This window comes from Talpa occidentalis, unplaced genomic scaffold (genome assembly GCF_014898055.3).
Source record: "Talpa occidentalis isolate TD23 unplaced genomic scaffold, MPIMG_talOcc4v2.1, whole genome shotgun sequence".
NCBI lineage: Eukaryota > Metazoa > Chordata > Mammalia > Eulipotyphla > Talpidae > Talpa > Talpa occidentalis.
In genome coordinates this window covers 109,804,108-109,830,122 of record NW_026555331.1, presented here as the reverse complement: position 1 = coordinate 109,830,122, position 26,015 = coordinate 109,804,108, and the positions used below count along the sequence as shown (strand labels likewise).

At 37.5% G+C, this 26,015-nt stretch overlaps 1 protein-coding gene across 3 annotated transcripts in view; it reads left to right on the top strand.

Annotated features, from left to right (window-relative positions):
* DPY19L1 (dpy-19 like C-mannosyltransferase 1) overlaps positions 1-26,015 on the top strand; it is an 84,921-nt gene that overhangs the window by 5,718 nt on the left and 53,188 nt on the right. For 2 of the 3 annotated variants that reach the window (XM_037510114.2, XM_037510118.2), the window contains exons 2-6: positions 9,828-9,852; positions 10,526-10,613; positions 12,607-12,744; positions 16,059-16,179; positions 16,875-16,968. In XM_037510114.2, the coding sequence (XP_037366011.1) occupies positions 9,828-9,852; positions 10,526-10,613; positions 12,607-12,744; positions 16,059-16,179; positions 16,875-16,968 (466 nt within the window). Of the gene's footprint in view, positions 1-9,827; positions 9,853-10,525; positions 10,614-11,191; positions 11,354-12,606; positions 12,745-16,058; positions 16,180-16,874; positions 16,969-26,015 lie in introns of those variants that run through there. The other variant, XM_054692466.1, reaches the window with a different exon arrangement.

The window sequence follows — 26,015 nt, the reverse complement described above, 5'->3', positions numbered from 1 at the left end:
TAGGTATTGTGGCCCCCGAGTTCCTGCTCTTTACTGCTAGGTTGTATTTTGTCTTCTTTAGGATCAGTACAGCAAGAGCAGAATTGAAGCCCCAGGGTCCAGTTCTGAGAAACCCTAATATTTAGTTGTAGAGGTCAGGACCAGGACCCAGTGCAGGTTTTCTGATCCCATGCAGACCGGGTAAAGGAGGAGTCAGGGTCCTCAGTGGTTTTGCAGGTCTTTTATTGGGGTTCGGCGGGTACGTGCAAGGCAGGGGTGCTGGCTGGGGGGGTGGGAGGCTGGCAGGCCTCCCAACCCCAGCAAGTCTTCACTCTATCTGTGCTCTCTGGAGTTTGTTCTGCTGCTTCTCGGCTTCTCTTTCGGCTTCTTCTCAGCTTCATTCTGGCATCCCGGTGACGCCGCCCTTAAAAGCCCAGTCTTAGCCCAGGTGAATCCCATCTACCTATGCCCACACCCTATTTCAGGTGCCCGCCATCAGGCATGCATTCAGGACAAGGATCCATCATCTATCCTGATGGCGGAAGGGCAGAAAAGCCTGATATTTTCTTTACCCTACATTAGTGTTCAGTAAGTGTTAGCTTTCTTATTTCTTCCTTCTGCAGGAGAAATAAGGAAAAGAGGAATCATACATAGACACACAAGAATAAGAAGTGGAGCGAGAATGTTAGGAGTGGTGTTAGGGACAAGAAAAACTGAGAAATTGAGGCATAGAGACTAGTGGCCATCTTAGTGGCCCTGTTTCAGACAGACACTTAGGCACGGCTGAGTGCAGCCCCTGAGGGGTGTGTGCTCACACATGGCTGCCAGGCAGACACCTTTTCCTGGAAAGCCAGTGAATAGTTTCCTTCCATGTTTACAACCATTTTTTTCTCCTAAAATAGACTTCTAGTTACCTCTGAAGAATGTTTAGATTCTCTAGAGCATCCAAATCATCCAAATATCTTTTATTATTAAGGCACAATTAGAAGGGGTCTGAATTTGTGATACTCTTAAGTGCTCAAAATAAATAACAAATGTGATGCATTTAATTTGTATAAATATAAGGATGCATAAACAACTCATGATTGATTTTTGCTCTGCAAAAAGGCACTGATGTCATTTTTGGAGTCTGTGGGTTTGCAGTGCGGGGTCCTTGGATTCATGCTGGGAAAGGTTTCACCAGAGCTCCCCTTTCAGCGGCACATGGCGAGTTTCCCAGGCGAGTTTCTCCAGGAGACAGAGATGTTAGTTATATTTAAAGAGCTGGTTTATAGGGCCTCCCCTGGTGGCGCAGCAGTTGAGCGCTGGATTGCGAGGCTGCCCGCAGCAGCCTCTGCAGCGCCGGTTTGATCCCCGGCCGCCTGTGAGGGTCCCACAAAAATAAATAAAGAGCAAGTTTATTAGAAAAGGGACAGAAAAGTAAAAGACACTTGCATAGGCACAAGCGGGCAGGAAGAGCTGCCCCAAAAGGTTCAGGTTTGCTGAGAGAGGCCTGCATGGTAGCAGGGGGGCGGCCTTGCACCTGCCTAGGCATAGGTGTGCAGTGGGATTGCTGCCCGAGCCAGTGCAGAGACTACACTGATATAGTGCTTTTCTCCTTGGGAGGGGCGCACTCCTCCCTGGAGTGGCCTGTTTGTTGCTGATGTTGGATAATTAGGCAAAACTAGAAGAGGACCAGAGATTCCAGGATGGGCCCAATCTTTACCCTCAGGTCTGTGATCCTTCTTGGGTCTTATGCCTTGTGATAAGGCACTGGCGCCTGAGGGTCTTGATTCCTATTGCTCTATTAATGGTCATGTTAATCCCCTCTACCCACCTCCTGTGTGAGTCAGCTTTTAGTCTTGTGAGGCCTCCTTTAGGTTTTTTATTCTTTCCTCTGTCAGCATCAATAGTGAAAATGGATACAATTTTATTAAATACATATTTGTATTTGGATATTGCTAAAATTTGAATTATAGTTGCTCTTATTATAAGCTTTACACACTTAGCCTATTAGATTGTGTTAGTGTTTCTTAAAGTTTATGTTAGTGAGAGGTGTACATTTTTATAGTGACTAAGAATCTATGTGTATGTGTGCATATCTGTGCAAGTGGGGTATCTTTAGACTTTTTGTTTATATTTAGTCCTGCATTCTTATCTTTTCTCACTAAGAGTTTTACCCAAACCATTGGAACATTACTCTTCAAGGGAAAGTGTTTTCTTTAATTATCTATTCTAATGATTATTAGTTATCAAAGTTAGTAAAAATTATATCTATTTCTAGGTCAGGAATGTTATGCTTCAGTTCAACCCCATAAAAGGCATTCTTATTTCATGGAAAAGATCAGTTCTCCTTGGGTGACTTTTCATTATTCTAGACTCTTTGAATAGGAATAAATTTAAGTGGAAGTATTAGTTTTCAGAATATATAAACGTACTTGTAACTTTTATTTTTTGTTATAAGACTATTCTTTGTTTTCTCAGCATTGTTACTATAGATCTGTTTTTCCTGATCATTTAAATTAACAGTTCACATATCTTCATGTTTGCCTGGCATCTTTCTTCATGTTTGATGCCCTCTCCAAAGTAACTGGTAGTCAGGTGTGTTGTGCTGCACTGGACTATGCATAATCAGTGCTTGGATGGCATCTTCTAATTTTAACTGTTTATGTAGCAAATGTGAACATCGCAGCATATTCACCAAAATTACTCAGTGAAGTATTGAAGTACTGTGATTCATGTACTGACCAAGGATGGAAGTGATTTTATCTTCTAGTTTATAGTAGCATCAGCCATGTCTTGAACACAGTTTATAAAATATTGGACTATTTACTTTTGAAAACTTGCTTTCTTGACAATTTTAATTTGGGGAGATTGGTGTAATTGAGAGAAATGAGGCTTTATTCATAATTTTATACCAATTTAAATTTGCCTAAAGTGCTACTGCTCTGTACTGCATTTCCCTTTTTATTTTTTAAGCGTTCACTTGCTTTTTGAATGTCACACCTCATTTGAATAGCAATCATTAAGTGATCACTAAGTACTTATGTAACTGGCATAGTGCTACTGTTTTCTACTTCATTTAAAAGATATTTTTTAAAGACCTTATTTCTCTGTTCTCATCTCTGATCTCCAAGATATTTCATAAACATCTGGAACTTAAAGGTTACCTCCTGGAGTTTTACAAGTGAGGAAACTGAAGTGGGCCAGGTGAATGAATGGCCCACCATCATTCCTGAGTTCCTGGGTGAAGTTTGGGATTGAAGTTAGGTCTCATGGCATGTGAATCATCTATCAAGCTGTAGAATGAAGTCTGAGGCAGCTGTCAAGATACATTAGTGGGAAGATGGCCTCTCATAGTCCAAAACCTGAGAACTCTTTTAGAAAGAGTACTACTTTGTTGACTTAGCAGAATCACTCCCATTGGTATATCCTTACAGATATACCACCAGGCCTTCCTGGTGACGCCAGGGGTTAAGTCTCAGCACGATGAAGCTCAGCAGCCTCTGCAGCATGAGTTTGATCCCCAGCCAGGGAGCTGACCCACATGGCATGGCAGACCTCTCCTGTTGTGTCCACGGCTCCCCTTAGCAGTGTATTTCAGTAGATTTGCCTGTTCTGCTCCCTACCCTGTCTCTGGTGAATCTTCTCACCCCCTGCACCTCTGGCCTACACCCCAGTTTTTGTATGCCTAAATAAACAAAATATTAAAAAATGAAACAAAACAAAGTAAAGTAACCAAAAAGTATCACAGTTTTCTTAATCCTTTCAAGGATAAGTAGGATGTGATGTCCAAGAAATGTTTGCAATTGGGGGAAATCCACAACCTTAATGTTGGGATGGCTTATTGGTTATCAGACTTGTTAAAATCTCTTGCTTAGTATGCTGGGTCTGGGTATAGAGTGTGTATTGGGGGTCTTTTTTTCCTCCACTGAGATAAAATCTATTATTTTCATTAGATTGACTAGTGTTTGTAGTTTGGTCGTCTTTCCTCAGAAGTATTTAATGAGCTTGCATATTATTGTGATAAGTATCCAGGTACTTGTTCTTAAAACACTGAAATCCATACCAGTTCATCCTTTTTTGGGTAAATGTGCTTATTAACACCTTCATGACTAAGCTTCCAGTCAGAGGACAGCAGTAGACTTTCCTGTAGGTTTTGATACATCCTAGTCACAAGACTTAGGATCTCATGGAAATAGAAGAGCCATATTTGCCTCAAAAGGATTACAGAATCTTTTTGCTTTTTTGGTGAATGTGTTCTGCAAATTGCAGCTGATAAAAAAGATGTCACATCTTATTGTTATTATTAGTTTTTAAATTTTTTTCTTAAGTGTTGTAAAGTACCATTTTTCTCAATGCCAAATATATGGTGGACGTTTAGATTTACTAAAGTCACCTTATAATCATCATCACATAGACCATCGTGAATTCTACATCTCACCAGGATTAATAGTTTCTTTAAATCATGACTGAAATTTAAGGCAGTCCTGTGTTTCACGTTGAGACTCAATATCTCTGTTACATATTGAATTCATTCCTATTTCCTGTTCTCAAAGTGAAACGAAATTAAAGGGTCAAACCTACCAAGGCTTTAGTTTTGGAACAGGGAGATCAAAATAAAAACAGAAAATAGCCATGGAGGCACCTTGAAGAGTGTGAAGACTGAAGTGTTAGTTGTAATAGCTGTGTGAGGTTATTGAGTGCTAAGGGTAGAGATAACCAAGTTATAATCCCCCATTTGACATTTGGTGAAAATGAGACTCAGACTGAATGACTATAAGTCATAGAAAACTCATTAAAAATGACTTACTAGGGGGCCTCCCTGGTGGCGCAGCGGTTGAGCGCTGGGTTGCGAAGCTGCCCGCGGCCTCCGCGGCGCTGGTTGGATCCCCGGCTGCTCCCCGGCCACCAGAGGAGGGTCCCACATGGCGTGCAGACCTCTCCTGCCGCCCGCTGCTCCCCTCAGCAGTGTATTTCGTCAGTCTGCCTGCTCTGCTCCCCGCTCTGGCTCTGGTGAATTCTCTCACCCTCCCGCGCTTCTGACTGTACCCAGTGCATGTATAAACAAAACAAACAAACAAACAAACAAATAAATAAAAAACATGCCTCTATATAAAAAAAAAAATGACTTACTAGGGAAAGTAAAAAAGATTTTGATTTTTAATTTTAATTCTTTCCCTTTCTTAACCGTTTGTTGTTTTCAGCTATCAGGATTTTCTTGATTCTCCTTGAGAGTAGCTTTTGAATTTACATTTGTCATTTATCGTTTGTTTTTGTCTTTTGTTTTTCCTAATAAAACTTGTTTAAAATGCAAATTTCCAAGTTTAGAGTGATCTGTTGACTCAGGATCTCTGGGAATGGAGGTGCAGAGATGCAGTCCTAACTGATTCCAGTCCTAACTGGATCAGTATTTTTTTTTTTTAATATTTATTTATTTTACAAGCACTGGGGTAAAGGCCAGAGGCACAGGAGGGTGAGAGAATCCACCAGAGACAGAGCAGGGAGCACAATAGGCAGAAGGACCGAAATACACTGCTGAGGGGAGCAGTAGGTGAGATAGGAGAGTTCTCCCTGGCCAGCTGGGAATGGAACCGGCATAGCAGAGGCTGTGGATAGCTTCACAGCACTGTGCTCAACCTGCTGCACCACTGGGGAAGGCCCTGGATCAGTATTCTTAACAATACTTGCATATTAGAATCCTCCCAATGCCAGACCTAGTGATAGTCATAGTTTCCAGGTGATTCTGAACATTGCCCTTATATGTGTTATACAGATATCTGAGGGGTCTTATTAAAATGTAGATTTGGAGTCAAAGAGTCTAGGATGGGACCCAAGGGTTTGCATTTCTAACATGCACCCAAACAACTTGGGGAGGAGAGGAGAATGAAAGAGAAGGTCAGAGCAGGCATGGAGGCTGGAGGCGCCACTGCTTGTGGAGAGTAAATGCATTAGACCTTGCTGATGGAGTTCAACAGTGGGGAAGAATTCCCTCTCCCATTTCTGTCTTCTGTCCTCCTTGCAGACAACCACTACAGGGCCAGGTAAGGTGGCAAGAGCAGGGGACATCTCCTCCCCTCTTGCTGGGTAGACTGTAGACTTGCTGGGTCCATCTGGAGAGCAAGAACACTGGTGCAGCTGGCCCTGGGAGCTGTGACTGGAAGGAGGGAGGGGGCTTCTCAAGGAGTAGAGGTGAGACAGGCCAGACTGGGAAATGCTCCTGAACTTGCAGAAGAGAGTGCCTGGCCCTGTACCCCTGCCGCTCTTCCTCTGTCTCCTCCCATAGAGGCTTCAGCTCCTGTTGTGGGGAGAAAGGCCCAGAAATCCAGAGGCTTAGGCAGCTTGCTGCCTATAGAAGAGGGATCTAAAATAAAGTCTCTCTCTGACAAAAATAATTTTTGAAAAAAAAAATCTATTATATGCACATGAGTGGATTTATCCATCTTGTCAAAGTATATTGACTTTGCTTTATTATGGCGATATGATTTAGGTTTATTTTATTCCCTCCCTTAATTATATCAAGCTGTATATATTAATTCAGCAAACATTTGAGCTGGGCTCTGTGCTCAGCTTCCTGAACTTTAGTTCAGTAAAACATTGTTTCTGCCCTCAGAGAGTTATACTTGGTTTTGTTTAAACATGATTTGAACAACGGAAGGATAATTTTCAGTGAAGGAGGTGCTCAGATTCCGTAAGACTGAAAATTGATATCAATGTGGCATATAATCTGCCACAATTTTTAATCAGAGAGTGGAAGGAGTGTCCTATTTAGTCTCAGTTGTGGTAGTTTATGTGTTTCTAGCAAAACATGAAGAGCCTTTCAAAAATTCTCAGCCATAGGATTCCAGTCTTTTGAATTAGATTACAAAGCAAACCTTTCTGTGAACACTTTTTTCTTACAGATAATGTTTGGGATTTTGGAAAGTTTTTTTATGTTCTGACTTTTAAAATAACATATTTACTTAAGTGTCTTCGAATGCTAAAAAAAAATAGCATATGTATAAAATGGAAAAAATAGACTATCAATTTTATGGCACTCCCAAAAGAATATAGTCTGAGTTGATACACACTGGAATAAATTAGAGAAAAATCACTAATAATCTTTCCTACTGTAGGCAAGTTCTTCAGGGGTGCCTCAGGAGTTTTTTTCATTTTATATCTTTGGATTTAAATTATATTCATGCAGGGCAGTATCTGCTTCACTGGGGTTTTTATTTTCAGATGACATAAACATATAATATATTCAATTTTGAGTGAATTAAAACCATGACTGTGTTTTATATAAAATTTATTAGTGTCTATAAATGTGCTGTATTAGCAGATGCTGTATTAGCAACTTTTTTCTTTTACTGTTAAAATTAAAAACCAAAAAGAAGAGGGGGCTATGACACTTTGGAGACCTAAACCTTTGTCCCTCCTCCTCAGGCCACCAGTGCCTGGTGTAGGACTCAGCCAGAGGTTCTGCCTCCACAGTGTGTGTGTCTGCCTGTTGTGTTTCTTTGCCAGGTAACTGAGCTTCACTGAACACTCAGTTTGTCATATCTGTACTGGGGAAATATATGTACCTACCTCATAGGATAATTGTGAGGATTTATTGGGTTTGTTCAAGTTAAAACAACTAAAAAGTGCCTTTTATTTAATATGAATTCAAATGTTAGCTGTTTTATTAGTTACTGTTATTAAAGATATTCAAAACACTGGGCAGGTTATGAATTGACTCTGGAGACTATGAAAGAACGCTATTTGAATACCAAGAACTCCAGGGGTTTTCCTGTCTAGTGCCTTAGAGACCGAGTTAAAGGCATTAAAGTTAGCCACAAAAAACCATATTGCACCTTTTATCCTACTTCTGAGAAGCTGTAGTATTCTGAGGAAATAGAGAAATGATGATCTTTAGAAATCCCATTTATCACTCCAGAATTGTGAAGATCAAAGGTTAATTTAAATGCATTGCTGTTTAAGTCAGCAGAAGACAGGATGCCCTTTATTTCCCTTTTAGAATTATTTAGTGTTATAATAGGAGTTTACTGTTATTGTCAAATGTAAAGAAGAAACGGTAAAATTATAAAATAGGAACAAAATTAACACTTTTAAATATTGTTTAGAATGGAGAATTGAAGATGATAAACCAAAAAACTGTGAGAATTAATAATTTAGTAAATGAGCCCAAAATAAATACATCACAACATAAATACTCTTCAAAAATTGCACATTAACAATATTCGGTGAAGATGATTTCATGGATTTTAGCAGCAAAACTTGTGAGACTCCTGGGAAAGACTTAATAAGAAATATTAAGTTTACTGTGTATTACTATGTATTAACTCTACTGATAGGATTTTTATCAAGGGCAATTGAAAAGCAAGTTGAATAATTGAAGGTAAAATACCATGTTTATCGATATGAACATGGAAATTTAAACATATAGATCCTTTCCAAATTAATTTGCAAATCAAATTCCAACTATAATCTCAGTGGTATTACCAAAGTATATGACTAGTTCTCAGTATGATAAAGGTGCCATTTGCATTCAGTGAGAGAAAGTCATTCAGAGCATTATTGTTACATCATTGAGTAAATAAAACTCCAAATTTATTATGGTGAAATAAAGTCTTCAAAGTCAGAAACCAAAAAAGAAAGGGGATGGTTGATTTGTCAATAAAAAAAAATTAAAAAAATCAAAGTACTATTTCAAAACATTTGACAAATTTAGTTAAATATTTGCAATTTTGGAGATCTAGCTAAAAATGGGAATGCCTTTGTTTTTTTATAACCATTTGTATTGCCTAGACAAAAATGTATTTGTAATCTTTAAAAATATCAATACTTTTTAAAGAATGAGGAAAAAAGATCTGAGCTGTTTTTTTATTTCTGAGAGTACCTTCATAGTTTGATTCCTTAGGAGTTATTTCATCAGAAGCCTGCAATAAGATGAGTATTGTGATATGAGAAACTTGAATGGTATTTTCTGGAGTTGTCTTCATATGTTTTTCGTACTTGGACAGAAAGCAAATCATGAAGTCTCAAACTGATTTTGTGACTAATCTGCCTTTCTCTTACCTTTTCTTCTTTTACTCCTTCATCTCTTCCTTTCTTCTTTGCTGGTTTCCTTTTACATCTGTTTAAAAATGGTAAAATTTATCATAAACATTCAGATGATGTAGCAGTGCAATAGAAGGTGGTAGTTCCCTTTCTTCTATCTCCAGTTTTTTTCCCCTGAGGTCACCCTGTCGTTTTTTCTAAGTTACCTCACACCATTGGTTCTATTCTTCTTACATTAATTTATTTGTAGGGTCTCCACTGAGGGTCCCTTATTTAGCTTTTAACAATTGATAGACCCTCTGATATTTAGCGAATTAGTGAATGAAAATTGTGTGTATATACCTAATTGCTTTATAATCCAGTCTATTGGTATATTTTTTTAAAGATTTATTTATTTATTTATACAAGCACTGGGTACAGTCAGAAGTGCAGGAGGGTGAGAGAATTCACCAGAGCCAGAGCAAGGAGCAGAGCAGGCAGACTGACAAAATACACTGCTGAGGGGAGCAGCGGGCGTGGCAGGAGAGGTCTGCGCGCCGTGTGGGACCCTCACAGGCGGCCGGGGATCGAACCGGCACTGCAGAGGCTGTGGGCAGCTTTGCAGCCCAGCGCTCAACCACTGTGCCACCAGGGAAGGCCCCCAGTCAATTGGTATTTTAAGCATAGTCCTGAGGTGTCTTTTCAAGTCAATATTCTTTCCCCTATTCCTAAAAGTCCAACATTTAGACATCACAAAATTTACCAAGCTTGTCTTTGTAATGCTTGTCTGTAAAGTGAAAATATTTTGTTATGTTAAAACAATAATTTCAATTTCTTTTTTCTTCCAGCTGCCTTTGCAGCAGTGTTGCACTGGTAAGATTGTTTTTCTATTATTGTGTATTTTATGCAGTTATTTGTAATGAAACAAAACTATTGGTTTATGTATATATGTACTTGTGTGTATATGTACATATATGTATACTTCATATGTGTATGTATTTACATATGCATATATAAAGGAATAATTTCAGTATGATAAGGATGAATACATATTACATTCAACACAACAGTGTGAAAAAGTAGCTTAATGGATAAATCAGGGTTAGAATAATGTGATTTTTTTAATTAAAGAAAGAGCTCCATTATTAAAGAGGCTATATTTGAAGCTGTACCTCGTTTAACATTAATATAGTGTTCATGTTGAGAGGAAGATTAATTTTTTTAATCTTCTCTATGGAGAGAGATAGGAATTTCATTAGATATCACTGAATGGTAACTCAGTGACATTTATAACATAATTTATAATTTTATTGTACTTGATTTAAAATATTTTTATTCTAGTTCATTCTAATTTTGAAATCTAATTTGAATGTTTTTTCTTAAATAGATAAATTTCAGTAGAAACATAAGACATACTAAGTAGGCAAACAGATATGGATGACATAATATTTGAGTTTAATTACAAAATTACCTGCAAATTTTCTTTTAAAAGTATTACTGTGTATAAATTTCAACACTGTTGGTTTTTGCTATTTTGTTTTTGCAGGAGTCATATAACACACCTCTTTGAAAATGATCGTCATTTCTCTCACCTCTCAACATTGGAAAGAGAGATGGCTTTTCGCACGGAAATGGTTAGTTTTCACATGGTGTTTTAGAAATCTAAAAACTTGAAGTTTTTTGTCATGGGAATTTTCAAAGATATTCCAAAGTTGAGAGAATAGACAGCTCTCCCTCTCCCCACCTCTCTCCCACATCCCATTTCTTTTTAAAGAAAACCTCAGACATCATATCACTTCTTCTGAAAATACTTTCATACGTATCTCAAATGAAAGAATTTTTTGGTTAACAAAGTACCGTTATCACACTGAGAACAGTGTATGCCAATTGTTTAACATCATCAAATACCCACCAGTGCTTAAAGTGATCTGATATTTTTATTACTACTACAGTTGTTGTGTTGGTATGTTTGTGTCAGGATGCAAACAATGTCTAATCATTGTATTTAGTTGATGTGTCTTTTGGGTCTTTTAATCTATAAATTCTGCTTCCCATTTTTGTAGCTTTGTTTTCCTTGCATTTACTTATTGAAGAATCCACATCATTTGTCCTGTAGATTTACCCACAGAAATTTATGTTGATTTTATATTCCACTGTCCTAAATTTCTGGAAAATTGATAGATCAGATGAAGGTTTGATTTTTTTTCCCCAGGGAGAAATACTTCATAGGTGATGCTGTGCACTTGTGCAATGTCAAGAGACTGTTATCTGTGATGTTCAAATTTATCAGTGGCTTATGATATTGTCATGCTGATCCCTCCATTACAGTCCAACCATCAGCCTACATCAGCTATTTCCATAGGATTGCCAAATGGTGATGGCCTATTCTGTTATTTTTTATGCATTTATTAACTGTAATTCTATACAAAATAAACTTGTCCACAATACCTTTTTGGTTTCTCTGAGGTACACTTCAGACAGAAAAGACAATGAAAGAAATCAGAAGAGGGCCTCCCCTGGTGGCACAGTGGTTGAGCGCCGGGTTGCGAGGCTGCCCGCAGCCTCTGCAGCGCCAGTTCGATCCCCAGCCACCGGCGAGGGTCCCACAAAATAAAAAGAGAGAGAAAATAAATCAGAAGAAAGTGAATGATTCTCTGTTTACTACTCTTCAGAAAAATGAGTTGGTTCCCCAGCATCTTTTAGTATTCAGTGGAGTCCCTTCTTTTGAGTATCGTTATGCTCTGATGGATCTTAATACGTTTAGAAAACTTTTCTGTCTAGCTGGTGAGAGCCCTCACAGCTGGCTCTCTGTCCCCTTGACATGACTTCATGGGTATTCTAATTTCCTAACTTTCTGGTTCTACTAGTCATTTCCTCTCCATGGAATCACCTGGTATTCCAAGGAGCCTCATTCCTTTCAGTGAAAATGGTATTTGAAGACTGTACTTTCGGCGCTAGAGATTCCCACTGCTACTACATTGACCTTTGTGGCTAGGCCTTTTTAGTAAACTGTATAAAGAAACTTTTTGTAAACTTTTTTTAAAGAGAAAATAATGATTATTTTTAAATTCAAATTTAGGATTACGTAGGTTACTTTTTTCTTGAGAGGAAATGTATAACTTTTCTGTTAGTCTGAGAACCTTGATTTTGGATTTCTTATTTTTGATGAGTACCAAGGTATTATTAAAAATATGGTTATTATAAGACTTTATTGCAGTTCTTTTTGACCTTAGGGTATTTTCCACTGGGTATGTGTAGTAAAATTAGTATATTTTAAGATTTGAAATCCTCCCCCAGTTTGATAGGTTAATTCCTTTTATTTTTTTAGTATTTAGGGATTAAAAATTTGTTTTATAATTAAGATATTTACATGACTCCAAAACAAACCTATTTTTGAAGCTATTTTGAGCTCAATTGTTTTCAGTTAAGGCAAGGTTATATAAAATATATAGCGTTTTTGGCAAACTAAGAATTTCAGTGATCAGAAACCTGTGAAATTAATGGTGGCTATTACTTGCTCAATTGCTTCATTTTTCAAAAACAGTGTATTTTTAAGTTTTTTTAAAGTTAATAAAAGGCATAGGAAACATGTACTTTTTATTATAATCATAACTTTACTTGTTTCAGGGGCTCTATTATTCTTATTTCAAGACTATTGTGGAAGCACCCTCATTTTTTAATGGAGTGTGGATGATTATGAATGATAAGCTGACTGAATATCCTCTTGTTATTAACACATTAAAAAGGTTCAATCTCTACCCTGAGGTAAGTTACTTATCCAGATGTGATTTTGAACAACTTTAAAGAAATGTTACCTGCATTTACTACTGATTCTAACTTAAAGTGTAATTACACTTTTTTTTGAAAGAAAATATTTTTCCTTGGAAAAAATGTTGGAAAAAGCGTTATTTTTGGAGGAGCTTTAACTGATTCTGTGAGAATTATTATCATGATTGTTTGGTTTAGAAAATGTATAACCTTTCTAGATTTAAAGTATGCTTTTAGGGGCTATAGCAGGAGGACATCATTATTTTTACATGTCATTTGCCAAACAGTCTTTTTTGCTATATGGGGTTCCTCATTTAACTGAATGGGGTGGGGATGGGGAAAAGGTGGGCTTATCTAGGACACAAAAAAACAGTGATATTTACCTTTTTGGTCTTTCTTAACATCCCTGCCTTCAGTTGATACATTCCTGAGCATTTCCGGGCCTGAGCTGAGATGTGATTTCCATAATGATATCTTCTCCTGTTCAGCACACTTCCCCAGTGTTCTTGCTTCTTAGCAAGAGCTAATGCTGCCAGGCAGCTGTGGCCTGATAGCAGGGCCACGGCTGACTTGGTCTCTGTGGGTTCCCCAATCTTGGCTAAGTCCCAGCACTTAGCAGGGCTGTCAGTCATTTCCCATTGAGTAAGAGGAGGAGTTGAACTTCCAGATCAATGAGTTAGCCCAATTGATTAATGAGGAGACAGAGATAGAGGAGTTAGAGATGAATAATTAATCACCAAGGTCTAGTGTTTCCTTACTAATGTACTGCTGATTGAGTACTTTCTATAACTGTATACACATTTACTTTCACAGAAATGGACTCATATAGGAAAAATGGGATCGTGCAGCACATTTTTTTTCCTAAGTGCCTTTTGTCTTTTAAGAATATAACCATCTTACTATGTCATCTCTTTACCACATCATTTCTAGTGGCTATATGTACAGAATACCATTTTTTGTTTAGCCCTCTTATGAAAAATCTGTCTTTTTCTCAACTTGTAGATATAATGAAGCTGCAGTTAGTCTCTTTGAAACTAAATCTTTATACACATCCTTATTTTTTTAAACTATAAATTTGTTGATGTGAAACTATTTAGTTTGGTAAATTTTATTTTGCTACATGCTGTCAAAGTGCTTTCCAGGTAGGTTATACTAATTGAAATTCCCACTAGCAGTGCTTGGTTTACCTGCATCCTTGCTAATTTGATAGACAAAGAAATTAGAGTTACATGATATATTTCACTTGTTACTCTGTGTGTTTGTATTTCATTCAGCACTGTATATTAAAATGCATTCTCACTTTAAAGAATAATTGCTTGTTCATGCCCTTTGTCTATATTTCTGTAGAAGTCTTGTAAGAGCTCCTTAGTTATATATTAGATGTCAGTGCTGTGCTGACTGTATAAAACATTTCCCCTAGCTTTTTGTTTGCCTTGTAGCTTTATGTATGATGTGTATATTTTTTTTCTGTATAGAAATACAGATATGAGGGCCTCCCTGGTGGCTTAAGGGGTTAAGCACTGCACAGTGAGGCAATCCGCAGCCTCTGCAGCACGAGTTCGATCCCCGGCAGGCCAGGGAGCAACCCACATGGCGAAGCAGACCTCTCCTGTCTCGCCCGCTGCTCCCCTCAGCAGTGTATTTCAGTAGATCTGCCTGTTCTGCTCCCCCCTCTGTCTCTGGTGAATCCTCTCACTCCCTGTACCTCTGGCCTATACCCAGCTCTTGTATGCATTAATAAATAAATCTTTTTTTTAAAAAAAAGAAATACACCTATGGAAGTTTAATATATAATTTTTTTACTCATATATTTACAAATATTTATTTTGCATAAATATTATAATCATAGTTTTGATATCTACATTTTTAATTAATCTAGAATTTGTTTTGATGTATAATATGGGGTAGAATCTAACCTCTTAATATTTTCAAAATGATCTGTGTTACCTCTTTGAGGAGTGGTCCATCTTCTCCCTACTGATTTGAGGTAGCTTTCTTTATTATTTACAATTATTGTATATATATATATATATATATATATATATATATGCCTGCTTCTATTTTGAACTGTGTTAAGTATTGCCTTAGGTCGAGGTCTTGGGAAACTAGCTTTGAGTTGGTATTTGCATGCAGAAGTGTATGAGGAGAGCAGGGTGAGGCAGGAGGAGAAGTGGAGCTGTGATACTGTCACAACAAAGGCCCCAGCCCATCCCCCAAGAGCTCTGGAACCAGCATGGCCTTGCAGTTTTCCTACTTTGAGACAAGGGCTGCTGCCCTTGGCATTCCTCCCCTTTGAGTAGTCAGATATTGGGTAAGGTTACCCTTGGGTACAGGGTAGACTTTCAGTGAATTTACTCTCGTCAGCAGAGGGTAGTTTTAAGAGAAGGACTCAACTGAGAACTTTAGACACCAGCCCTCCTAGCTGGTGGGAGAATGAGTGCTCAGCCTGGAAGTGGAGTCTGGGTGATACCCCAGTGCCTCCGCCTTGGTTACTTTGCTCTGTCTGACTCTTCTTGGGCCAGTACTACACTATTTAATTTATTACAAATAATCAATTTTAATTTTTATTAGGATATCCTCCCAGTTGTATCTTTTTCGTTATTTGTCCACATGACATCTATAGATAGATACTTGGGTTTTCTTATTATTTTAATGTTTATTGAGAGGAGAATTTACAGCTTGAAGATTAGGTCTATTCATGAAGACAAGTATCTTTCTGTTTTTTCAAGTCTTCTTTCATGTGCTTTAGTAGAGTTTTATAGTTTTTGAAAATGATGTATTTTACATATTTCTTATATTTTACTCTTCTCCTTGGGTAAACAATTGAAGACTGACTAGTCAAAAGTCTGTGGAGGGGATTGTGATATTCAATTTACTAGGTTTAAAAGTTCCCAAGTTGGGGCCTCCCCGGTGGCACAGTGGTTGAGCCCTGGGTTGCGAGGCTGCCTGCAGCCTCTGAAGTGCGGGTTCAATCCCCGGCTGCTCCCTGGCCACGGAGGAGGGTCCCACTTGGCGCACAGACCTCTCCTGCCGCCCGCTGCTCCCCTCAGCAGTGTACTTCGTCACTCTGCGTGTTCTGCTCCCTGCTCTGGCTCTGGTGAATTCTCTCACCCTGCTGCGCTTCTGACTGTACCCAGTGCTTGTATAAATAAATAAATAAATCTTTAAAAAAATAAATAAATAAAAGTTCCCAAGTTGGATTGTACTGGAAGGGGAAATTTGATAATTAGAAAAATAGCTCAAAATATTCTAATAATGAAACTATTGAGGATATACCTTTTCTTACGATATCTCCATGTTTTCAAAACCAGGTAATTTTAGCCAGCTGGTACCGGATTTATACTAAAATAATGGACTTGATTGGCATTCAAACCAAGATATGTTGGACGGTTACCAGAGGTGAAGGACTCAGTCCTATTGAAAGCTGTGAAGGCAAGTGTGTTTCTGTGATAATATCTAGTAATCTGTTATAGCATTAAACCTTACTCCAAACTTATGGTATAAACAATACCCATTATGCATATGTATTCTTCAAGTCAGGAATTTGGGCAGGGCATAGCATAGTAGGGTTGGTTTGTTTCCGTGATATCAGAGGCCTCTGTTAGTAAGACTCAAAAGACTGTAAAGACTGGAATTAACTGGATGCTGCTACACTTACATTCTGTGTCCTGAGCTACCATGATGGTAAAGCTGGGTTCCTCTGGGACTGTCAACCAGAGAGTGCCCTTTCCATGCAACATGTGCTTTTTTCTAGCATGGTTCCTTAGGGTAGTCAGTCTTGTCATACGGCAGCTCATGGCTCCAAACTGGACACTGTGTAACCTCTGTGACCTAGCTTTAAAGTCACATACTTTGGCTTCTGCAGTTCTCTATTAGTTAGTCACAAACCCAACTAAGCTCTAAAGCTGGGGCATAGACTCCATAAGTCCACAGGCGAAGTGTCAGTGAATTTGTAGCCCTGTTTTAAAACCACCATAGCTACCCTATTCTTCCTTATGTTCTCCGTAGGGTCATTTAGTATATTAATATATATGGTAGCCTTTTTCAAAAGAAGTACATTTTATTACAAATTGCTAAACATATTAACTAATTTATAGTTGGGGTATGTGTTTTGTTTATTTTTAAAGGATTGGGAGATCCCGCTTGCTTTTATGTTGCTGTAATTTTTATTTTAAATGGACTAATGATGGCATTATTCTTCATATATGGCACATATTTAAGGTAAGACTATTAAGATTTTATATGTGTTTACAATAATATATACAATAATGAATAATCTTAGAGTTCATTTTTATAGTGACACCGTTTTTAATATATCTGCTTATAGGTATAAAATCACTGCCCATTTGGATGATTTCATCATTCGCATGGCCAGCCAGGCTGAAAGTAACTGTAGAGAGTTAGATAGAACATGATGGAGGTTATTTGATAAATTCTAAATATTTATAGGCATTTAAACATAAGCACTATATATTGCTTATATAAAATATAAAGGAAAAGACCACTGTCAAATAGTGTTAATGGCTTTTTGCTAATGTTAAAATAGAAATGTATTTTATGCAGATGTTTGATATTTAACTATTTCATAGCTGAATAATCTTCTTAAAACTTAAAGATTGACATTTTCTAAAGGTTTTTACATTTTTTCCCATTTTTTGACAATTTCCATTTTTACACCTGTTGAACTATTTTACTGTGAGACTATCTTTAGGATTTAGAACTTTCTTTTTTACTAATTACTGGTTCTTTGTAGTATCCTTGTAGAAGTATGAGTGTATATGTATGATTTTCAGTTCAAACAGTGAGTTTGGATCTATTATCTCATTATCTTCTTTGTTTTGAAAGTGTGGCATTTTCATTAGAGTACCTCAGAATTCTCTGAGGTTAGCTCCTAGCTCAGTGTTTGAATGTATAGCAGTTACTAGATAAATATTTGTAAATGAAGGAACTATTAGAAGATCAATTTAACATATATTGCATACAGCTTTATGGTATTTTGATGCGAATATTTCTAACTTAGTTTTAAGAAAGTTTTCTTTGTATTATATACTATGGGAGAGATCGAAATGAATATGCATGATTATAAGATGATTTGAAAAGTTCGTTTTTTGAAATGAGATGGAAATAACTTAATCAAAATTATATGGTAATCCAAAGGTGATTGAGACAGGAAGGCCAGTAAGCCTTGTGTCCTGTCATTACCAGGCAAAGGGAGAGGATCTGTTCCTTTTGCTGAGTATGAAGATTAGATTTTAAGCAAGAAAAGTTAACCTATAATCCTGGCATTATTGCTAAATTTCTAATTTAAAATCATGCTACTTTTTTAATTGAAACAATTTCTAAAAATATTAAAATAAGCATTCAGTGTCATATATAATGCTTATTATACCCATTGTTTTAAAGGTTGAAGGTACAATAACTGCTGCAGAGAATGCAAGGTTCTAGGTTTGGTTGAGGGGTTCTTGGTAGTTTGGACCCTGACTGAGATTTTTTTCTTCAGCCCCAACAGACCCTGGTTGGGTGTTTTCTCCTATATGGAAGATGCATCCTCATTAGTTTAGTCAACACAGAAAGTATATACCAATGTCTTTCTTTTTGAAATGGTGTGTTTGGGTTCTGAGAGCATGACAATGTGGTGACATGGGAAATGGGTTGGTGGTAGGTGTATATGAATGGAAGATAAATTAGAAAGGACAAAGTGCTTAGAATTCTGGAGGCAGGAGAAGTTCTGTGTTGGAAAGTTTGGTTGAACTCATCATTAGAGGAGCAGAGCATTTTGGATTCATGGAGGAGAAAAGAATTTCAAGGATAGGCAGAACTGGAAAATCTGGAATTTGGAAAGGGCAGAGCAGGTGCATCAGTTTTACTGGTGTGCAGATTATTGAGGAGGCATTGTAGAAGTTAAAGTTGGGAAAATGGGTTAGCTCGTTGGAGAAAGACTTAATGGCTGACTAGTTTGAAACATATTTCAAAGCAAGTGAGAGAATTCAGAAATTTGACCTATACAGGTTTCTCCTGCTATATAAAAGTAAAATGATCCATTTGATAAGATTTGGTAGGCTTTTTCAGGCCTGGGATCTCAAAATTTTTTCCATATAAATTGATGATAATAGTGTTTCCACACCCAAAAAATAACTTGCCAAATCATACCAAATAAAAATGGTCTATTTTCAAATAGTGGGGGAAATATGTAGGGGAATAGATACAAACTGAGCTATGATCTCACCAGACCCTTGAGACACTTACTTTATACCTGTGTCCTAAGTCAGGTGGTGTCTCCTTCAGCACAATGTTTGTCAAACTGCAGGGCATAATCTAGTGGGGGATTCTAAAATCAATTTAGTGGGTTGGATCCAGCAATTTTTTCTTCAAGACTTATTTTTATTTATTATGCATACAAGAACTGGGGTATAGGCCAGAAGTGCAGGGTGTGAGAAGATTCACCAGAGACAGAGTGGGGAGCAGAACAGGCAGGCTGACTGAAATACACTACTGAAGGGAGCAGCAGGTGAGACAGGAGAGGTCTGCTGTACCATATATGGGTTAGCTCCCTGGCTGGGGATCAAACTCAGGCTGCAGCAGCCGGCAATAGCTTGGTAGTGCTGAGACTTTAACCCCCTGTGCCACTAGGGAGGCCCTGGATCCAGAAATTTTTTTTACATGAAAAATAAATGAATCCAAATATAAATAATAGTGTATGCCACGCTTAATAAGGATAGATGTTATTTAGAGAAACTTCCGTTTGTTGTATATATGTGTATACATGTATGTGTGTTGAGTTGTAAAGTCTCATTTCTTATTGTAGTTTTCATGTAAAATATTTTTTGTAGACCTGTTTAGTGTAGCAAGAAGGATTAACTTAGAACATTGGGGTCTTTCCAAATCACAGCCTCCAGTGTTTCTGCAAATTCTCAAGGTTGCAGTCTGTTTCAGCTTCACCTATTTTATTCCTTTGTACTCAGCAAGGTCCTATGATGTTTGCAGCTCCTGGTACTCTAATACCTGGCAGTGGGCTGCCCTGTGTAACTGACCTTTGGTATAGAGATTGCAGTAGTGGCATACATTTTCATTTCTCTAGCCCTTCCTTTGCTCTATTTATGGGCTTTTCTTAACTTTGAATAATCTCTTTAACCCTGTCCAAACACATCCTAAGGTCAAGGCTCTCCCAACAACACCCAGCCCAAATGAGTATCCGGTTCTTGTGCATTGTAGAGCCAATGAATTTTAGGAAACCTCCACTATTGCATTTCTTCCCAATGATGGGTATGTCAAGTGGTAATCTTGGCTTATATAATGTAGAATAAAGTCTTCTATCACTTCTTTTCTAGCAGTTTTTTTTTTTTCATTGTACTTTTAAATGTTCTTGACGAGAGTATTTTTAGAGGTCTCAAATTACTAGTTAGTTCTTAATGTTTTCTTCCTTGATGATAAGTTTAGTCACCCTTCTAATTTTATAAAGTGGGATAAAGTGGCAGACTTCTTAGCAGGTGGGTTAAGAATAAAGAGGAGGATATGTATTGTTGTAGAATCTTTTTATAAATTTTGTTGTATATTAAGAAATAAGAGTAGAGTTAGTTTGTCATAATTTCTTCTTACAGTGACATTGGTTTACAGCACTATATATGATTCACAATTATGGGGTCCCCTATCTTCAGGTGCGTGCTGCCACAACACACCCATCTTCAGGGCGCCCATATTCCTCCAACACAATCTATTACATCCCTTCCTCCCACTGTTCTCTGTCCTTCCCCCTCTCTAGCATTCTCAATCTTACAGCCAGATTACTAGGATTTGTTTTCATTTTTTTTGGGTTGGTTTTCACTTACCTTTGTTACATTTCATTACGGCCCACAGGTAAGTGAAACCATATGATATTTGTCTTTCTCCTTCTCACTTATTTCAGTTTTCATTTTTTCCTCTAGTTTCATCCATGTTGTCACAAATGGCAAGAGTTCATCGTTTTCTAATAGCGGGAGAGTATTCCACTTTGTAAATATACCACATTTTCTTTATAGTCTCAACTGTCCCTGGACACTTTGGTTGTTCCCATAACTCATCTATTGTAAATAGCACTGCAGTGAAGAGAGTAGTGCATATATTCCTTTGAATTAGTGTCCTTTCATTCTTCAGGTTTGTACCTCCTGTGGTATACTTTGAGAAACCTCCATACTGCTTTCCTGAAGTCTGCATTCCCACCAATAATGGAAGAGGTTTCCATTTTCTCCACGTCTCGGCCAGTATGTGACTGGGACGTTCTCACAGGAGTGAGATGGTATCTCATTGTGGTTATTATCATATTCCTTATGATGTCAATTTTTTTTGTAAACAACTGTTGGTCATCTATATGTCTTCTTTGGAGAAGAGACTGTTTAGTTCTTCTACCCATTTCTTGATTGGGTTATTTGTTTTCTTTTTCTTGAGTTACGTGAGTTCTTTATAGATCTTGGATATCAACCCCTTATTAGATGTATGATGTGCAAAAATTTTTTTCCCATTCAATAGGCTATTTATTTTAGTTATATTTTCTTTCACTGTGTAGAAACTTTTCTAGTTTGATATAGTCCCATTTCTTTATAGTCTCTTATTTTTCTTGACATTGTAGACATATCTACAATGACATCATTGAAGTCATTGTCAAGGAGTATTTTGCCTGTGTTTTCTTCAATGTATTTTATGGTTTCAGGTCCAAATCTTTAATACCTTTTGAATTAATTTTTGTGTAAGGTTTGAGATAGTGGTCTAGTTTCATTCCTTTGCTTGCGGTTGTTCAGTTTTCCCAGCACCATTTGTTGAAGAGACTTTGCTTTCTATGTATATGTTTGGCTTCTTTGTTGTAGATTAACTGTCCATATAATGTGGGTTTATTTCTGGCCTCTCGATTCTAGACTATTGGTTTGTGTGCCTGTTTTTTATTTTAGGACCATGCTATTTTGATTTCTGGAGCGTTATAGTAAAGTTTGAAGTCTCTGAGTATGATTCCACCATTGTTTTTCTTCTGTCTTTGGCTATTTGGGATCTTTTGTGGTTCTGTATGAATTTCAGTAATATTCAATTTCTTTGAAGAATACCATTGAAGCCTTAGTAGGAATTACATTGAATCTGTATATTGCTTTGGATAAAATGGCCATTTTAATAACTTCTAGCCCATGAGCAGTGACTCCTTGGTTTATCTTCTCTTTTTTTCAACAATGCCTTATAGTGCTCTTTGTGCAGGTCCCTCGCCTCCTGTGTTAAGCCTACTCCTAGCTCTTCAATTCTTTATGCTGTGATTGTAAATGGGATAATTTTCTTGATTTCCTTCTCTTCTAGCTCATAGTTTGCAAATAGGAATGCAACTGATTTTTATAAATTGATTTTTTAACTTGCCACTTGACTGATTTTTTATTTTAATTGTTTTTTTTTTTAGCAGCATTTCTAGGGTCTTCTATGTATATTTTAATGTTGTCTGCAAATAGTGATAGTTTTACTTCTTTCCTAATGAGAATTCCCTTTATATCTTTCTCTTAACCTAGTTTCTCTAAGTAGGATTTCCAATACCAATACCATGTTGAATATTTGTGGTAGAAGTGGACAGCTTTGTCTTGTGCCAGAGCTTAGAGGGAAAACTCTCAGTGTTACCATTGAGTATGATGTGAGCTGTGGGCTTGTCTTATATAGCCTTCATTATGTTGTAGTTTGTTCCATTTTTTCCCTTAGTTTTTAAGGGTTTTTTTTTTTAAATCATAAACAGATGTTGAATCTTATCAATCAGCATCTGTTGATTTGATCATGATTTTGCTCTTTCATTTTGCTGATGTGGTGAAGTATATTGATTGATTTATGGATGTAGAACTGTCTTTGCGTCCCTGGAATAAATCCCACTTGGTCATGATAAATGATCCTTTTAATATATTTTTTAGTTTGGTTTGCTAAGAGTACGTTGAGGATTTTTATATCTCTGTTCATCAGGGATTTTGGTCTGTAGTTTTATTGTTTGTGATGTCCTGTCTACTTTTGGTATCAGGGTAATGTTGACTTCATAAAATGTATTTGGAAGGCTTTCCTCTTTGTCAACATTTTGGAAGAGTTTGAGAAGGATATATATTAGTTTGTTTTTAAAGGTTTGATAAACTCACTAGTAAAGCTGTCTGGTTCTTGGCTTTTTTGTTTTGGGGGAGACATTTGATTACTGTTTTGGTTTCCTTGCTTTTAATTGTTCTGTTCAGGTTTCTGTGTCTTCCTTATTCTGTCTTGGAAAGTGTATACCTCTACAATGAGAACTGTAAGACATTGATGAAAGAAATAGAAGCTAAACTAAGGAAATGCAAAGTCAGTTCCCTGCTCATGGATTGGAAAAGCAAACGATGTTAAAATGACCAGCCTACCCAAAGCAGTATACAGATTTGGTGCAATCCCTATGAATGTTCCTATGACATTCCTCAAAGAAATGAAACCAACAATACTGAAATTTATATGAAGACACAGAAGATGCTGTGGATAGCCAAAGCAATCCTGACCAAAAAGAGGAAGAATGGCAGTATCACATTCCTAGACATCAAACTAGACTACAAAGCTAGTAATTAAAACATCGTGGTACTGGAACAAAAACAGACCCAAAGACCAATGGAATAGAATTGAGAGCTCAGAAATAAACCCTGTGTACCCAAGAGTATAAATTGGGAAAAGAAGATCTCTTTAATAAATATGCTGGGAAAACTGGACAGCCATGTCCTAAAGAATAAAAGTAGATCACTACCTCATCCTTGCACAAAATAAAATAAAATTTCATCTCTTTTAATCTTTCACAAACATCTCTATGCCTAATGTCTGCTGCTGAGTATTACTATGGCAGGTGTGATCAGTCCCAGATATTTTCCTCCACTTTTGAATAATTATCCTTTTCTGTTTCTCTCCACTCATTTTTCCATCGCTTCTGTGAGAGAAGTCTAATCCTCTGTACACATAACTAATCACCAGGAAAAGCCTTTTCTTCAACAGGAGGAGTCAACCATTCATGGACTATAATATTTGGTCTGATTTTCTCTTCTTTGTTATTCTCTTTGGTCATTGTACTTTAGAGTTGCTTCTTTGATGAAAAAAAAAAATTAACTGCTTTATTTCTAGAGATGGTTCAGGAGTCCCAAGGGCCTGTATATTAGCCTTTGTTGTAAACTTTCCTTTTACTTTTACATAATGTCCCTCTTTCTATCCTGAAGTGAATAATCATAACTAATATAACCTATTTTCATACCTTTTTTTATGATCCAATTTACATATAAAATGACTTAGTATTCTTTTAAAGCTCTGTGGCAGATAGACTAGCTTTTTTGTGTCCTTAAAAAAAAATCAGTTATTTACTCTTTCTTCACCCCTACCTGTATTAAAGAAAACTTGAATTTCCTCTTTATACCAATTTTGTTTCCGTTGTTTTATTTGACTTTTTTTGTCTTTATAATATCCAAAATTTACTGTTTAAATCCTTGATTTTTGGCGAAAAATTTGTCTTAAATAGGTTATGGATTACACCAGCTCTGATGCCAGTGTATCATCCCCAAATGCCAGAACATTTTGGGATGTTCTGTAACATGGCCTGCTAGCACTTTTTTACTCATTTAGTCTAACAGTTGTATATGAATATTTAAGAGATAAGTCTTGCTGCAAAATTTCTTTCTCCATACTCTCTTTGGTATCCTTACAGTTCTGTGATTGAACTCCTGTATCCTCTGTCCCTGAGGGAACCCACATTTTCTCTTTCTGAGACACCCTGTTTCTCCCTGATCCATCCCACTTACTCTCTCTCTGGGATACCTGTATTCTCTCTCTGAAATTGCCTCAGTTCTGCCACAGGTTTTGCTCCTCCCCAGATCCGGCGCTATCTCATGCTTTCTTCAGTGTGACTTTATTTGAGGAACTGTGACTAGGACAATGCAGCTGGAGCACAAGCTTTGGAGTAGGAGGAAGGATAGTGAGAGGAGTTTAGAAATATACGCAGGGCCAGATTCTGCAAGACATTTTAGACTTAGTTTGGATTTGCTCCTGTCAGCAATGAGATGCCAATGAAAGATTGACTGCTGGTATTTGCATGATTGGATTAATTTATTTTTAAAAAACGGCACTAGCTGGATATGGAGAGTGTACTGTAGACGGAATAAGCTGGAATAAGCTAAACCAGGCAGGAATGTATTGATTTGTTCTTGGAAGAGGGTGATCTGAGCTGTTGTAGTGGGAGTGGGATAGAGAGAAGTGGAGAGACTCCGAGGTGTTTGGGAGATCATGAGGCTTTGTAATTGACAAGTGTTTTTATTTTTTGTAATTTTTAGGGCAGCACAGGTTTGCACATTGGTGTCATTTTCTTCAGTGGTGTTCAGCACAGAATTATGAATCTAGAGTGCCTGTGAGAAAAGCAGCTATAGATTGTGGGAATGAGCTGGAATGTTGGGAGATAACAGCTATGAGGAGGACGAGGGAAAGAAATGAACTTAGAGGAGCAGGGCTTGTGAAGGGCTCAGGAGAAGTATCTGGCAGTGCAGTACAGGAGGCTCCTAGTCTCCCATCTGGGCCTGGAGCCTTGCTTCAAGAGAGGATCATGGTGGAGTGACTAGGGAAGCACTTTTTCAGAGGCGAGTGAGTTTTTACGGCAGGAGAGAACAGAAGCATCTCAAAAAGGACTGATGGTGCGGGGGGATGCTGGCTCTGGAAGGCACAGTAGAGTTAGGACATGGAGTCAAGCAGTGGGTGCTGGCTGGATCCCCTACACAGTCGGTGCTGAGGGCAGTCTGAGTCTGCTCCCTCTGGGCCACAGTTTGACAGCCACATTCCAAAAAATCTTACCAACAATCTTTGATCGATTAGTTTTTATGTTTTCATTTTTCTTCAGATAAAGACCTTTGAATTTATGCCACGGGGAGACTCAGTGTTAGGCACGAATGGCAACTATGATGCTGAATTGGGAAGTTCAAAATCTAGTAAAAATAATGTTTCTTGGGTCTCGCAAAGAGTTATAGGCATTAATTAGTTCCTTCTAATCTGCTGGAGGGGATGAAACTGATAACTTTCTCAGCCTTCCTGGTTTTCATTCTCTTCCTTTATTTGCACTTTCCATAGTGCTTTTGAGTATCCCCACCCCTGACTTGAGTGGAAAATTCTCTTATTTTAGTTTTTTAATTATTCACAGATTTTCTCTTCTCAAGCATTTACACATGAAAACACACTCAGGTAGTGATTTAATATAATTTTGAGTTAACTATATTACTTTTATTTTCTTTTAAATGCTGAACTTTGAATGTTTC